The 14,870-nt window shown below is 44.4% G+C and overlaps 1 protein-coding gene across 1 annotated transcript in view; it reads right to left on the reverse strand.

Moving 5' to 3' along the window:
* The window catches only part of STAU2 (staufen double-stranded RNA binding protein 2), a 353,719-nt gene that overhangs the window by 290,875 nt on the left and 47,974 nt on the right, over positions 1-14,870 (reverse strand). Inside the window, 2 exon segments of the mRNA XM_068237509.1 lie at positions 3,552-3,642; positions 3,645-3,686. Of these exon segments, the coding sequence (XP_068093610.1) occupies positions 3,552-3,642; positions 3,645-3,686 (133 nt within the window).

Below are 14,870 nucleotides of genomic sequence, written 5' to 3' on the forward strand. Positions count from 1 at the left end.
CCATTATCTGAGAAATAGAACATTTTATCATTTTCTATTTTAAATTACAGTTTAAATTCATTAGGAGTCAGAGATTCTCTCCCCCCCCCCCCCCCCCCAACTCCAGGTATGCAAAAAATGTTCCAACTCCACAGCCCTGTACACAAAGCAGAATGTAAAATGCATTAGTCCTCTTACATACTTTACAGCTTGGCTGCGTTTACCTAAATGACACACATCCACTCACTCCTCAGTTTGCAATAGAAACGTCCAATAAGGTTTGTGTTAAAGAGGCAAGGAAGCGGAAAAAAAAAATGATATAATGAATTGGTTGTGTTGTGTAGTACAGATAATTAGTAGAACATTAGTAGCAAAGAAAATATTCTCATTTTTATTTTCAGTTATATAGTGTTTTTATAACATTGCATCATTCTCTAATATTTGCAGTTTACACACTACTCAGTATTCTAAATAATTGTACAGAGCAGGCAGTGAACCATTGACCTGTCCTCAGACAAAGAAAAAGAAAATACAGTGACTGACAGATGAGATAAGCTTCAGAAGACAGAGCTCTCTGCGACTTTGAAAGTTTTGGAGCACAATGGCTCTTTTACCTAGATAACTGGAGTTTTTTTTTTTTTTTTTTTAACACTTCCTGTACTATGTCTCGGCTCCAAAAGTTTTATTTCTTAGCTTTACTACACATACAAATCAGATCAATCCATTTTTCTCTTCAGTGTCTCTAATATCAAACATTATGTGACAGAATATTTAGTTATAACTGTGAAGGACCTGCAATAATTTGATTTTTGGATTAAATCACAAAAAATATTTACTAAAAATCACGGTAGCCTCTAAGCGCATTATACGAGAGATACACAAAGTAACAGCCGATTTTATCTGCCATGCAAGGTATTCTTTCAAAGTAATTCAACTTGCTCTGTCAGGGTAACCCCGCCTTCCTGCACCACTAATCACAAGACTGCAGAAAGCCAGCAACTGTTTATTCAGCAGTATTAACTTTAAACCCCTTCCCCTCAAAATTCATAGGAGGAGTGTGCAGCTACAACAAAGATTGAAAAAAATAATTTCCTTGTAAATAATGCCAGTTGCCTGGCAGCCCTGTTGATCTTCTGGCATAAGTAGACTGAGTTAATGCCCTGGAACAAGCATTTGGCTAATCCAGTAAAACCTGTGTCAGAGTACCTGATCTGCTGCATGCTTGTTCAGGGTCTATGGCTAAATGTATTAGAGACACAGGAGCAGGACTGCCAGACAACTGGTATTGTATAAAAGGAAACAAATATGGCATCCTCCATATCCCTCGCACCTTAGGTTCCCTTTAAGTAAGGGAGGTGATTATGGAGTTATCAAGCATTACCGCATTCAGTAAGGCAGAAAACAGCCAACTTTACTAAGCACTGACATTACCGAACAATGAGGTAAATAGCAGACTTGTGTGGTAAACCTCTCCAACACGTCAGTAAATATCAATTCATGAAGGTTATAGCATGTGGTAAAACAGTAACATGTTCGATCAATACCGGCAGTTCTCGGTGTTGGAGACAGTGCGAAACTCACAGAACTCAGAAGCAGAAAGGGATATGCTATGACTGACAGGAGCAGAGCCAATAGAAACAGCCCATCTCCTGCAAGTCCCGCTGATCGGATGTTGATAGGTTGCACAGGCTTTTCGGGAGGTTCCAGCTACACCCCAAGCAACGAGAACGGAACAAAAAGCAACTTCCCCTGCCGCCCTTTGGCCATTTAACCATGAAGAAAGCCGGAACTAGTGGGGAAATCCCCTAAGCAGGGCATGTTTAAATGTCTCTTGGAAGTTAAAGAGGAACTTCAGCCTAAATAAACATACTGTCATTAAGTTACATTGGTTACGTTAATTAAAATAAATAGGCAATATAATTTCTTACCCACCCTGTTTTAAAAGAACAGGCAAATGTTTGATTTCATGAGGGCAGCCATTTGGTTGAAAGGAGGCAACAGGGAGCATGAGACAGTTCCAACTTCCCTGTGTCCGGATCAGCCCTCCCAGTTGCTAGGCAACGAGAACAAAATCAGAAATCCCACAGCATTAGGGGGAAAATGCCCGGGCAGTTTTCTTTTATGGGGCGGAGCTTAGCTTCTCTGCAGTTAAAAATGAGGCTTTGGTAAGAAAAACAAAGTTCTGATGCTGTGAAACGTAAATAAACACCAAGCCTTTTCAGTGCTGCAGAGTAGATTTTTAGCCTCAAGGTTCACTTTAATTTGTGGCAATTAAATAAAATGTTAAGTCTAATGGACAGATTCAGAGCGAGCAGAGGCAGTAGAACAAACGTACATTCTAAAGGGATGTTGGGATGCCTCTTACGATTGCAATGCCATCACTGCACGGAACAGCTGTTACCAAACAGGGTTTTGTCAATGGGCTTCGGTAAATTACCGAACTTCTACTACACCTGCGAAAATATTGATGAATTCGCAAAAGGAAAAAAAATTAAAAAAAAAAAGTCTAAAAATACCAAACGCAGTATTTTCCTGACTTATTTTATCAAACAACTTTTATGAATTCAGAGCATGGCTAAAATAAAGCATTTCCATGTGATTAAATTAATAAAGGGGTAGATAAGAGATATTTAAAAGCACATATTAGATGGCGGCAGATCTTGAAGTTAGCAGATTACAGATATCACAGATATTCTATCGGTCTAGCCTATCATCCCACTAAACCCCCCCCCCCCCCCCCAAATAAATAAAAACTGAACTCCAGCACCTCCTGTGTCATCCAGCATCCATCCCAGTGATCTCCAGCCCCAGCTCTCCCTCAAGGGAACAGAGCTGTCATGGCCCAGCAAATGATGCCAGTGCATCCAGCAGATAAGTACCGGCACCTCCAGCGCTCACTGACTTTAACTGGAATTTTTGAATACAACATTGGCATTGCCACTTCTGGGCCGCAAATTGCACCCACATTACCTACTTCAGGGAGATGAGTGGCAACCATCAAAGATCAACGCAGCCTTAGAGACAGCACTGTGTTTTAGCACCTTACCAAATATTGTTATGAAAAACTCAATTGATCGACCACAAAAAAGCAAAAAGTCGTTTGTCAAATCAAGCCACTAACACATAGTGGAAGGCCAGTTTCAACCAGTCTGAACATTTACTTCAGTGATCACCTGCACGGTTGGTAAAAGTTGTTGTACAAATATCTGCCACGGTGAGAGATTAATTTTCTAGGGTGTGGTCAGCATAACATTAGCAGAAATGTGGGAACAAAAGAAAGCATACAACAACTTGACAGTCAATATACCTGGAATAAATGAAAACAAATGTGTAATGGGCTACTCAAGTATATTATGGTTACACTGGCCATCTGAAAATCAAGACACTTTCTGCTCAACTTTTGCACATCCAAGCTTTCTCCTTGTCACATCCATTATTACAGACGGTTGTTAACACAGTACAATAGGCCCCACAGCTTTTACCTCCCAGTTTAGATTCTGGATTAAGGTTGCCAAATAGGTTTGCATCAAACAACAATCAATGAGGCTCCCCATAAAATGTTGTATACTTGCCTCTGATTATACATGCCCCGGTAATTGTAGTTGGTGCGATGATTTGGAAGTGGTTTAGGATCTAAGGGCATATAGATAGCAGGCTCCCCCTCTTCATGGCGAGGCCATTCAACTCAACAGTTGGTGTTATGCTTCCTGTAAAGACACACAAACCAAGCATTAAGAATAAATAAAAGGAGTGGCATCTTTACATTTTATTTACAAAAAAACACAACTATAAAAAGTTGGTTCATCTTGTTTTAATTGATTCTCTGTTTCTTTCCAATACTCTCTCTCACCAATTTCTTTAAAAAAAAAAAGAAAAAAAAAAAAAAAAAAACACGGCAAGGACTCCAGAAAAACAGGGGCTCTTTATACATGCCATAATATAACAATATATACATCACACTGTCTAAGCCAGGGGTCCCCAAACTTTTTCGGTCAAGGGCCGGATCAATATACTTCAGACTGCTGGGGGATCGGAACATACATACAATTATGTTGAAAAACTTTACATTAAAGTGGACCCAAATTAAAAATACAAGATTTCAGAAATAAAATCTATTTTCTAACTTATAAGAAATGGCAGCCTTTTTTCAGCTGCATGATGACAAATATAAAATATTTTACATTTATTGGAGGAACCCCTCCCTTCCTTTCATATTGTCGGGACAGAATCTGGCGAACTGGTGGAGTAGGTGGTGTCCGGCAAAAGAGGAATTGCTAATGGCTTGCCACCTGTATAACCCTAGTTATGAAAAGAGAAGGGTGAAAAGCATGCACTGAAATGCTCATAGACTTGAAGGAGTGTTTAGCTTTGTGTCAGAGTGGTGCAACTAAATATTTTGAATTAAAAAAAGGTTTGGTTTGGGTCCGCTTTAAATCTAGGTATCGATTCCTCACAATCATGCTCAGAGGAGCACTCCCAGCAGCAGCCATTCAGTCATGCATCGCTCGAAGAACGTCTTTGTGCACCAGACAGTGAAGCATACCCATGTGACAACCTGCCGTCCAATTGGATAGCAGTGTCACCGGATGCAGAACTGGATTGGAAGCCAGCGAATGACTGCTCACTGGCTTCTACAGTATGTGAATGGGTGGGGCCAGCTCTGCTATTCTATATGCGGGCTGCCAATATTTAAAAGTTGCAGTGGGCCACATCTAGAAGTTACATATTTTGGGTTTGGGGGGCCAGTGAAGAGGCCTCGGGGGCTGCATTTGGCCTACAGGCCTTAGTTTGAGGACCACTGGTCTAAGCTATTCCCATTACCCAACATCCAGCAAGCTAGAAGACCTAGTATTTGTATATGTTATGGCCAAAACCAGAAATTGGCCAATTCTAGAATTGGCCGGCCGTTTCTAGAACTGGCCGATTTGACGTCGGCCAAAGTCCAAAATGCTGGGAATTTCTGACATTGGCCGGCCAGTTCTAGAAATGGCCAAAGTCAGTCAGCCAAAGTCCAAAACGTACAAATCCCAGAACATCCTGTGTCCTGTCCAGCACCATGAATGGCACTCGGAACTTCCTCTCTGCTCTGAAAGTGATACAAATCCTGCAATAAATCTGCAGGGTGTCTTCATCCTGCTTTCTTGGGAGGAAATTTTTAACATCCTGTGCTTTTAAATTAACTGCTCTGCTGTGGCAGATCAAACTACAGTGGTGATTAGTCACAGATGAGGGGGGATGCATGGCTGGGGGCACTTTGCATGGCTGGGAGCTTTGCATGGTCTGGCGGGGGGGGGGGGGTGCTTTGCATGGTCTGGCGGGGGGGGGGGGGGGGGGGTGCTTTGCATGGCTGGGAGCTTTGCATGGTCTGGCGGACGGGGGGGGGGGGGGGCGCTTTGCATAGCTGGGGGTGCTTTGCTGGGCACTATGCATGGCGGGGGGGGGGGGGTCTTTGCTGGGGGGCTCTGCATGGCTGGAAATGCTTTGCTGTGCATGGATGGGGGGGGGGGGGGGGGAGTCTTTGCTGGGGGGGCTCTGCATGGCTGGAGGGGGCGTCTTTGCTGGGTGCTTTGCATGACTGGGGGCGGGCGCTTTGCATGGCTGGGGAGGGGGGGGTCTTTGCTGGCCGCTTTGCACAGCTTGGGGGTGCTTTGCTGGGCACTATGTATGGCTGGGGGGGGGGGTCTTTACTGGGGGGCTCTGCATGGCTGGAAATGCTCTGCATGGCTGGAGGGGGGTCTTTGCTGGGTGCTTTGCATGACTGTAAATGCATTGCTGTGCGTGGCTGGGGGGGGTCTTTGCTGGGGGGGCTCTGCATGGCTGGAGGGGGGGTCTTTGATGGGTGCTTTTCATGGCTGGAGGGGGGGGCGGATTTGCATGGCTGGGGGTGGGCTTTGCTGGGTACCTTTTTAAGCTGGTGAGCTTTGCTGGGCAGTGGGCTGGGGTTCTTTGCTGGGCTGGGGCTTTTCTTGAGTCTGCCTGCGTTACTCTGACCTCCGTTCAGGGCAATCAGAGAGGCGGAGGGAGGCAGCGCGCACGCTACTCGCCCGGACTTATACACTTCATATGCGGAAGTGTTCAATGATGTCACTTCTGCATCGAAGTGTTTCCGTCCTGCGGGGCGCGTGAGCTGCCGCTCTCCGCCTCTCTGGTCGCCCTGATCAGAGGTTTGAGTAGCGGCAGCGGGGGAAGGAGCGATGAGCGGGGGCTTCCTGGGGACTGGGAGATGAGAGCAGCTGGCGGCGGTGAGCAAAACTTCGGGACTTGGCCGGCCACGTTAAGTTACAACGCGTTCTGGCTGGCCAAAGCCCGATATGCATGCCCGTTCCGCACATTGGCCGCAGGAGCCAGCCACTTCGCATTCTGACCGGCCAGAACCCGAAGTGGCCAGACTTTGGGTTCTGGCCGTAAGATATACACAGGATGTTAACATGTCTGCTTCCGTGAAAGCAGGAAGTAAACAAGCTGCAGCTTTACTGCAGGATTTTTATCAGTTGTAACAAATGTTTTTCTGTAAAGGTTATTATGCTGTTGCTCATCTTATGCTGGGAATACACGTTACTTGTTTGCGGAGAATCATTCCGATAGATGCCTTCGATGATAAAATTCCGACATGTCCAATTCTCCGCTCGATTTCTCATAGAAGAAGTGAATGGAAAAAAAGATAAGAAAAATGAGCGGAAGAGAATTGAGCAGAGAATCGAATGGCTAATAGATTGCGTGGAGAATCGAACGAGAAAAAGGTAACGTGTATTCCCAGCATTAAAGCTGAGATGTAGTTCAGAGTTCAGGCCAGCTTTAAAATAACTCTTGCACTCTGCAATTGAAAGTACCAACACAAGTGAAAATGTACTTCTAAAAATATTCTGATTCTTTTCTTGCTTGCTGGTGGCCTAAGAGTCGTATTTATAATGTGGAAATATCACAAAGGATAAACAGTGAATTGGATCAGGCCCACCGATTGTTGCAGGAATAATTCATCAATTATTTCAAAGGATGTGCTACCAAGTATTAAAGGACTTCCGAGGCCAAATGTTTAAAAAAAAAAAAAAAAAAAAATAAGTTATATACCTGTGTAACTTTGTAGGACACGGAGGACGCCGTCCGCTCCCTCCGTGCCGTTCCGCCGGGTCCCCGCCGCTCATAGCCCCCCGGACGGCTCCCGACCCCACGGCCAGGCTCTCTGCCTGTATCAAGATGGCCGCGGCTGCGCACTTCGCATTGCCGCTAGTGCGGCTGCGCAGCTACAGGGCCAGCCCTCCGATCCACGCATCCTGTTGCAACAGGATGCGTGGATCGGGGGGCTGGCCCTGGAGCTGCGCAGCCGCACTAGCGGCAATGCGAAGTGCGCAGCCGCGGCCAGGGCCGGCGGCCATCTTGATACAGGCAGAGAGCCCGACCCTGGCCGTGGGGTCGGGAGCCGTCCGGTGGGGCTATGAGCGGCGGGGACCCGGCGGAAAGGCACGGAGGGCGCGGACGGCGTCCTCCGTGTCCTACAAAGTTACACAGGTATATAACTTTTTTTATGTTTTTTTTTTTTTAAAACATTTGGCCTCGGAAGTCCTTTAAGTGGCAGTGGCTAATCAGTGGATTTTACTGCTGCTGGTAGAGTGGCAGCTGCTAATCAGTGGCTGCTACTGCTACAGTGGTGGCTGATAACCTACAGGTAAGCAAAAGGGGAGGCAGAGTGGCCACACAAGGTAGCCCCTGCATGTGGCACTGCAGCTATGGCCTGCAGACCACATGAAACTAATGAAAAGGTTAATGACCTCGATGCGCTCTATACAAGTACAGATCCTAGAGCAGGGGTGTCAAAATCAAATACAAAGTGGGCCGGAATTTAACACTGGAACCTAGTCGTGGGCCAACCTCAATGTCTACTGGCCACCTTCCTCCCTTATAAAGTTCCCTGGTGTCTAATGGCTCTCCTGCAACCACTACATAGTTCCCTGGGGTCTAGTAGTCCACCTCCCTCCCGTATACAGTTCCCTAGTGTCTAGTGCTGTCCTCCTACCTCCCCCATATGAATGTCCTGATGATCTAGAGCTTCACCTGCAATATAGCTTCCCTGGTGCTATAGAGTGGGCTAAACATAATGCAAACTGGGGAAACCACTTGGGGGCCAAATTTAATGGCCTGAGGGCCAGACTTGGCCCGCGGGCCAGAGTTTGACATGTATGTCCTAGAGGAATAAGATAAAAAGTTGACAGTGTAATACTGAAACATTCAGCAGGTATGAACACCACCCAGTGATAAGTGCTGAACAAGAACAGCAACGTGTGATCAGCTAATCCACAACCAGCAGTACAGAAGGTCACCAGATTGCAGCCCCCTCATAGACCAGGCAGATCTATCACTAACTGATTAAACATCCGGCTGGCAGACACAGCAATGATGATGAACTTCTTTCCAAAGTAAAAGCACTAATCCAACTCAGAATAAAAAGAAAGGAGTAACAGTGTAGTAAATCTATCCAGGTAGGATAACAACACTGCACTGATTACACTTACAGCTCTACAAGTATCAAGGCATATAGAAACAACTGCACGCTTGGCCTCCCAGATACTGGTAGCCTATCTCCGCGGCGTCCCACTCACGATATCTCGCACCACTGGGAAGCTCAAACAGGGCAGGGACAAGCTATGTTCTGGAGGAACGACGTCAGACCACACTCAGTGTCCGTGTGCGCCCCCATTCAAAGCGCTACACAGGGACTGTACATTTTTGTGGCCGGTGTAGCTGCTATACTTATGTTCAATATAACTGATGAAAGCTTTAGGGGCCACCAGAAAAAGCTTGACAGACCACATTTGGCCACCGGGCTGGACTTTGGACATGCCTGCTCTATATAACTCACAACTTCTTCAGCACCCCAAACATCAAGCCTCGTTATCCACAGCTTTCCGTTTAAGAGAAGTCCTCTTGGTTTTCCTTCAAAAGACCCATCTTCAGTAATACTCTCTATATGTTAAAGCTTCCGCAGTCTGAGCTTTGTATCAAAAGCCAGACATTGTGTCTAAGATCAAATGTAATAAAATACCTTCCTCTCCCATCTACTTAGGAGCTCCTCATGCCCATCTGTCAATGTCCATGTTTCAGCCCCAAGGGTCACTTCTGGCCTCTCTACTATGCAATATATTGTCCGTATCAGGTTGCAACTGAAGCTACATGAATTAAATAATTAACTTCCATTACCAGCTGCTATCCTCATTAATCTTGTCTCATTGTCATCTGTTACAACTGTTCCAAGATAGCTGAAGTTCTTATATCGCTCATATTCAACTCTAGGGCTTAACTAACCAATCCAGTCAGCTGAATGGAACCAATCTGTTTTTTTGGATTGATCCCATCAGTTTGTTTGGATTGGTTAGCAGGTTTTCAAATGTTAATGGGCACGATAATTTCCGATCAATTACCGCAGTGATCAGAAATGATCAATCGTCCAGATACCGGAAAAACACCACAAGACCTGTCATTTGAAAGATGCAGAGATCCAGGCATCCAACCATCACGATACTGAAGTGTCACCAAGATCAATCTTACCCCCATCTTGTCTACTTGACCATCCACTTGCGGTTTAAGATTTCCCTCTGCTAGATAGGTAGCACTGCAATACGATAAGCAAGATTATCCATCTCAATAGAGGTATGAGTGCTGTGGCAGTTTGGTATATATGTTACGGCCAGAACCCGAAGTGTGGACACTTCGCGTTCTGGTCAGCCACTTCAGGTTCTGGCCGGCCAATGCGCTAAGTGGCCGCAGCGCAGCGGCCAATGTTAGAAATGTTATGTTTATGCCGTCTCGCTGCGGCCAAATTTATGACAACCTTGCTTAATTTAATGAAATATAGCCGGCGGCAATGTAATAGATGAAGCCGCCGATGTAATGTCATAATGGGCAGCCCGGAAGCAGCCTTCCTCACTGAGTATCGCACATGCTCAGTGGGAAGTTAGACATAATTTACCTGAAATATCTCCGCTTCCGCACCCTGTACACTCCCAAAATTTTCAGGTGAGGGAGGGGACCCCCAGATCTAGCTCTGTGTCGAATTGCAGCCCCCGAGCCCTACTAGTTCCCGAGATAAGTTTGCTGCAATCAGTCTCGAGAACCAGCGGGGCTCGGGGGCTGCAATTCGGCACAGAGCTAGATCTGGGGGTCCCCTCCCTCCCCTGAACATTTCGGGAGTGTACATGGTGTGAAAGCGGAGATATTTAGGACATTTTACGTGGCTGCGTAATTTAATGGGACACAGGCTCCTACTGCGCATGCGGGGCTGCCCAATCTGCTTGGCTGCCCATTCTGACACTACACCGGCTTTCGCACAGCCTCTCCTAGCCTGCCTCTCCCCACCTCCCATACAATAAGTAGCAGCCGGCGGGGACACGCGTGTCCCCGAGAGTCGTTCATCGCGACAGGGGAATCCTGCCGTTCCTGCAGAGTGGGTGCTGGCAGAAGCAATGTCTGCAGCCTCCCCGCTCTGCTGCCCCTGCCGCGACTAACGACTCTCCGGCTGCATGTCCCCGCCGGCTGCTACTTATTGTATGGGAGGCGGGGAGAGGAGAGAGGCGGGGGGAGGAGGAGGCAGTGCGAAAGCCAGCGGCTTCATCTATTACATTGCCGCCGGCTATATTTCATTAAATTAAGCAAGGTTGTCATAAATTTGGCCGCAGCGAGGCGGCGTAAACATAACATTTCCAACATTGGCCGCTGCGTTGTGGCCAATTCGCACATTGGCCGGCCAGAACCCGAAATGGATGGCCAGAACGCGAAGTGGCCACACTACGGGTTCTGGCCGTAACATATACATATAGGAGCAGTTCCAGACTAGCTCAGTAAAGCAGTTTTTAGTGATCAAACAGTTCAAACTAAATCTGTATACTGTAGTTTGTCTAGGAAGCTGTATTTGAGTTCAGCATTTTATTTCCCTGGAAACAACCTTCTGATCAGTTCGCCTTGATAGTTTACCAGATATGTACATAAAATTTATTTTTGGGCACCATTTTACCAGTCTTTTTTCTTAGTATCGATTAAGTATTTTGGTAGACTTACAAAAAAGATTACCGTATGTACTGCAATCAGAAAATGTTCACCTTCCTGTTCTAGCATGCTATTTGCTAGGTTCCATAGGAAAAGCAACTGTATCATACATGTATCCAGCTCACTTCAAATGCTTCTCAAACCTTTTTCTTATTAAGGAGTTTGATTGTTGGGGAGGTGCCCAGTGGGTTTTTGTTGGGATTGGGTTGGCCAAAAAAAAAAACAACAGAGGTATTTTACCTCTTATGAGAACTAACACAGAGTGAATGGAGTACAGAATACTTTAAAGGACCACTATTGCAAAAATTGTAACATTTACAATACATGTAAACCCATTCAAAATAATAAGTACAGTTCTCCCAGAGTAAAATGAGCCATAAAATTACTTTAATCATATGTTGCCATCACCTACAGTAAGTAGTAGAAATCTGACAGAACCGATTTTAGAGTAGGCCATCTTCTCATGGGGGTGGGGGGTGTTCTCAGGGTATTCTTTACTTTCTAAAGCACTTAGCAAATGGGGGTTGCTCCATCCAACTGCCAAAAAAGGGTGGAGCAAGCAAGGAGGATGGCCAGCATCTTTATTGTATTTATAAAGCGCCAACATATTACGCAGCGCTGGACATTAGTTTAGGCTACAGACAATATTTAGGGGTGACATACACCAATATGACAATACAGGAATACAAGAAAACCAGATCACGCAGCACAGTAGGAGTCCAAGGTAATGCTTAGTCACTGGATAGAGCATGTAGATTAGTTTGATTACTACCTATACTTATGAGCTGCCCTTGGTAATGGACTATTGGATTATCTTAGAATTCTATACAGATTTGTCATATCAGTGTGCCACCTGTTATCCGATTTTAACGATTTGTATTGTCCTTTATAATTATTGGTATATAATAAAGATGATTTTTTTTTTTGCTTTTTTTGAGTTATACAGTTTTGTCCAGATCCTCCTCCCCCCCCCCCCCCCTTTTCTTCCTTATTGTACATATATGCTGTATTGGATCTGTTCTGCACACTTATCTCATTATCGGTGATTGGTGCTGACCCTACCCCCACTTTTTGTGGTGTTGCAGGATTGGAACCCATGTTTGTGATGGACCACTAGTTACACTACACCATCAGGCTCCTGGTTTCCCTTGATACCACAGGTAATGGAATTCCTTGTCTTCTTAAGAGGAAACCGAACCACAGACTTTTCCTTATTAACCACTTAAGGACTGCAGTCATAAAACCCCTTAAGGACCAGAGCCTTTTTTTCCATTCAGACCACTGCAGCTTTCACGGTTTATTGCTCAGTCATACAACCTACCACCTAAATGAATTCTACCTCCTTTTCTTGTCACTAATACAGCTTTCTTTCGGTGCTATTTGATTGCTGCTGCGAGTTTTAGTTTTTATTATATTCATCAAAAAAGACATGAATTTTGTCAAAAAAAATGACTTTTTAACTTTCTGTGCTGACATTTTTCAAATAAAGTAAAATTTCCTATACATTTGAGCGCGAAAGTTATTCTGCTACATGTCTTTGATAAAAAAAAAACCATTCAGTGTATATTTATTGGATTGGGTAAAAGTTATAGCGTTTACAAACTATGGTGCCAAAAGTGAATTTTCCCATTTTCAAGCATCTCTGACTTTTCTGCGCACCTGTCAGGTTTCATGAGGGGCTAAAATTCCAGGATAGTACAAATCCCCCCCAAATGACCCCATTTTGGAAAGAAGACATCCCAAAGTATTCAGTGAGAGGCATGGTGAGTTCATAGAAGATTTTATTTTTTGTCACAAGTTAGCGGAAAATGACACTTTGTAACAAAAAAAAAACAAAAAAACAAAAAAAAAAAAAAAAAAAAGTTTCCATTTCTTCTAACTTGCGACAAAAAAAAATGAAATCTGCCACGGACTCACTATGCTACTCTCTGAATACCTTGAAGTGTCTACTTTCCAAAATGGGGTCATTTGTGGGGTGTGTTCACTGTCCTGGCATTTTGGGGGGTGCCTAATTGTAAGCACCCCTGTAAAGCCTAAAGATGCTCATTGGACTTTGGGCCCCTTAGCACAGTTAGGCTGCAAAAAAGTGCCACACATGTGGTATTGCCGTACTCAGGAGAAGTAGTATAATGTGTTTTGGGGTGTATTTTTACACATACCCATGCTGGGTGGGAGAAATATCTCCGTAAATGACAATTGTTTTCTTTTTTTAACACACAATTGTCAATTTATAGAGATATTTCTCCCACTCAGCATGGGTATGTGGAAAAATACACCCCAAAACACATTATACTACTTCTCCTGAGTACGGCGATACCACATGTGTGGCACTTTTTTGCACCCTAAATGCGCTAAGGGGCCCAAAGTCCAATGAGTACCTTTAGGATTTCACAGGTCATTTTGAGAAATTTCGTTTCAAGACTGCTCCTCACGGTTTAGGGCCCCTAAAATGCCAGGACAGTATAGGAATCCCACAAATTACCCCATTTTAGAAAGAAGACACCCCAAGGTATTCCATTAGGAGGATGGTGAGTTCATAGAAGATTTTTTTTTTTGTCACAAGTTAGCGGAAATTGATTTTAATGGTTTTTTTTCACAAAGTGTCATTTTCTGCTAACTTGTGACAAAAATAAAATCTTCTATGAACTCACCATACTCCTAACGGAATACCTTGGGGTGTCTTCTTTCTAAAATGGGGTCATTTGTGGGGTTCCTATACTGCCCTGGCATTTTAGGGGCCCTAAACCGTGAGGAGTAGTCTTGAAACCAAATGTCGCAAAATGACCTGTGAAATCCTAAAGGTACTCATTGGACTTTGGGTGCGAGAAAGTGCCACACATGTGGTACCGCCGTACTCAGGAGAAGTAGTATAATGTGTTTTGGGGTGTATTTTTACACATACAGATGCTAGGTGGGAGAAATCTCTGTAAATGACAATTATTTGATTTTTTTTACACACAATTGTCCATTTACAGAGAGATTTCTCCCACCCAGCATGGGTATGTGTAAAAATACACCTCAAAACACATTATACTACTTCTTCTGAGTACGGCGATACCACATGTGTGACACTTTTTTGCAACCTAGGTGCACTAAGGGGCCTAACGTCCTATTCACAGGTCATTTTGAGGCATTTGGATTCTAGACTACTCCTCACGGTTTAGGGCCCCTAAAATGCCAGGGCAGTATAGGAACCCCACAAGTGACCCCATTTTAGAATAAAGACACCCCAAGGTATTCCGTTAGGGGTATGGTGAGTTCATAGAAGATTTTTTTTTTGTCACAAGTTAGCGGAAAATGACACTTTGTGAAAAAAAAAACAATACATATCAATTTTCGCTAACTTGTGACAAAAAATAAAATCTTCTATGAACTCACCATACTCCTAACGGAATACCTTGGGGTGTCTTCTTTCTAGAATGGGGTCATTTGTGGGGTTCCAATACTGCCCTGGCATTTTAGGGGCCCTAAACCGTGAGTAGTCGTCTTGAACCCAAATGTCTCAAAATGACCTGTGAAATCCTAAAGGTACTCATTGGACTTTGGGCCCCTTAGCACAGTTAGGCTGCAAAAAAGTGTCACACATGTGGTATCGCCGTACTCAGAAGAAGTAGTATAATGTGTTTTGTGGTGTATTTTTACATATAACCATGCTGGGTGGGAGAAATATCTCTGTAAATGACACATTTTTGATTTTTTTTTTACACACAATTGTCCATTTACAGAGAGATTTCTCCCACCCAGCATGGGTATGTGTAAAAATACACCACAAAACACATTATACTACTTCTCCTGAGTATGGCGATACTACATGTGTGACACTTTTTTGCAGCCTAGGTGCGCTAAGGGGCCCAACG

The sequence above is a fragment of the Hyperolius riggenbachi genome, chromosome 5 (assembly GCF_040937935.1).
Source record: "Hyperolius riggenbachi isolate aHypRig1 chromosome 5, aHypRig1.pri, whole genome shotgun sequence".
Classification (NCBI taxonomy): domain Eukaryota; kingdom Metazoa; phylum Chordata; class Amphibia; order Anura; family Hyperoliidae; genus Hyperolius; species Hyperolius riggenbachi.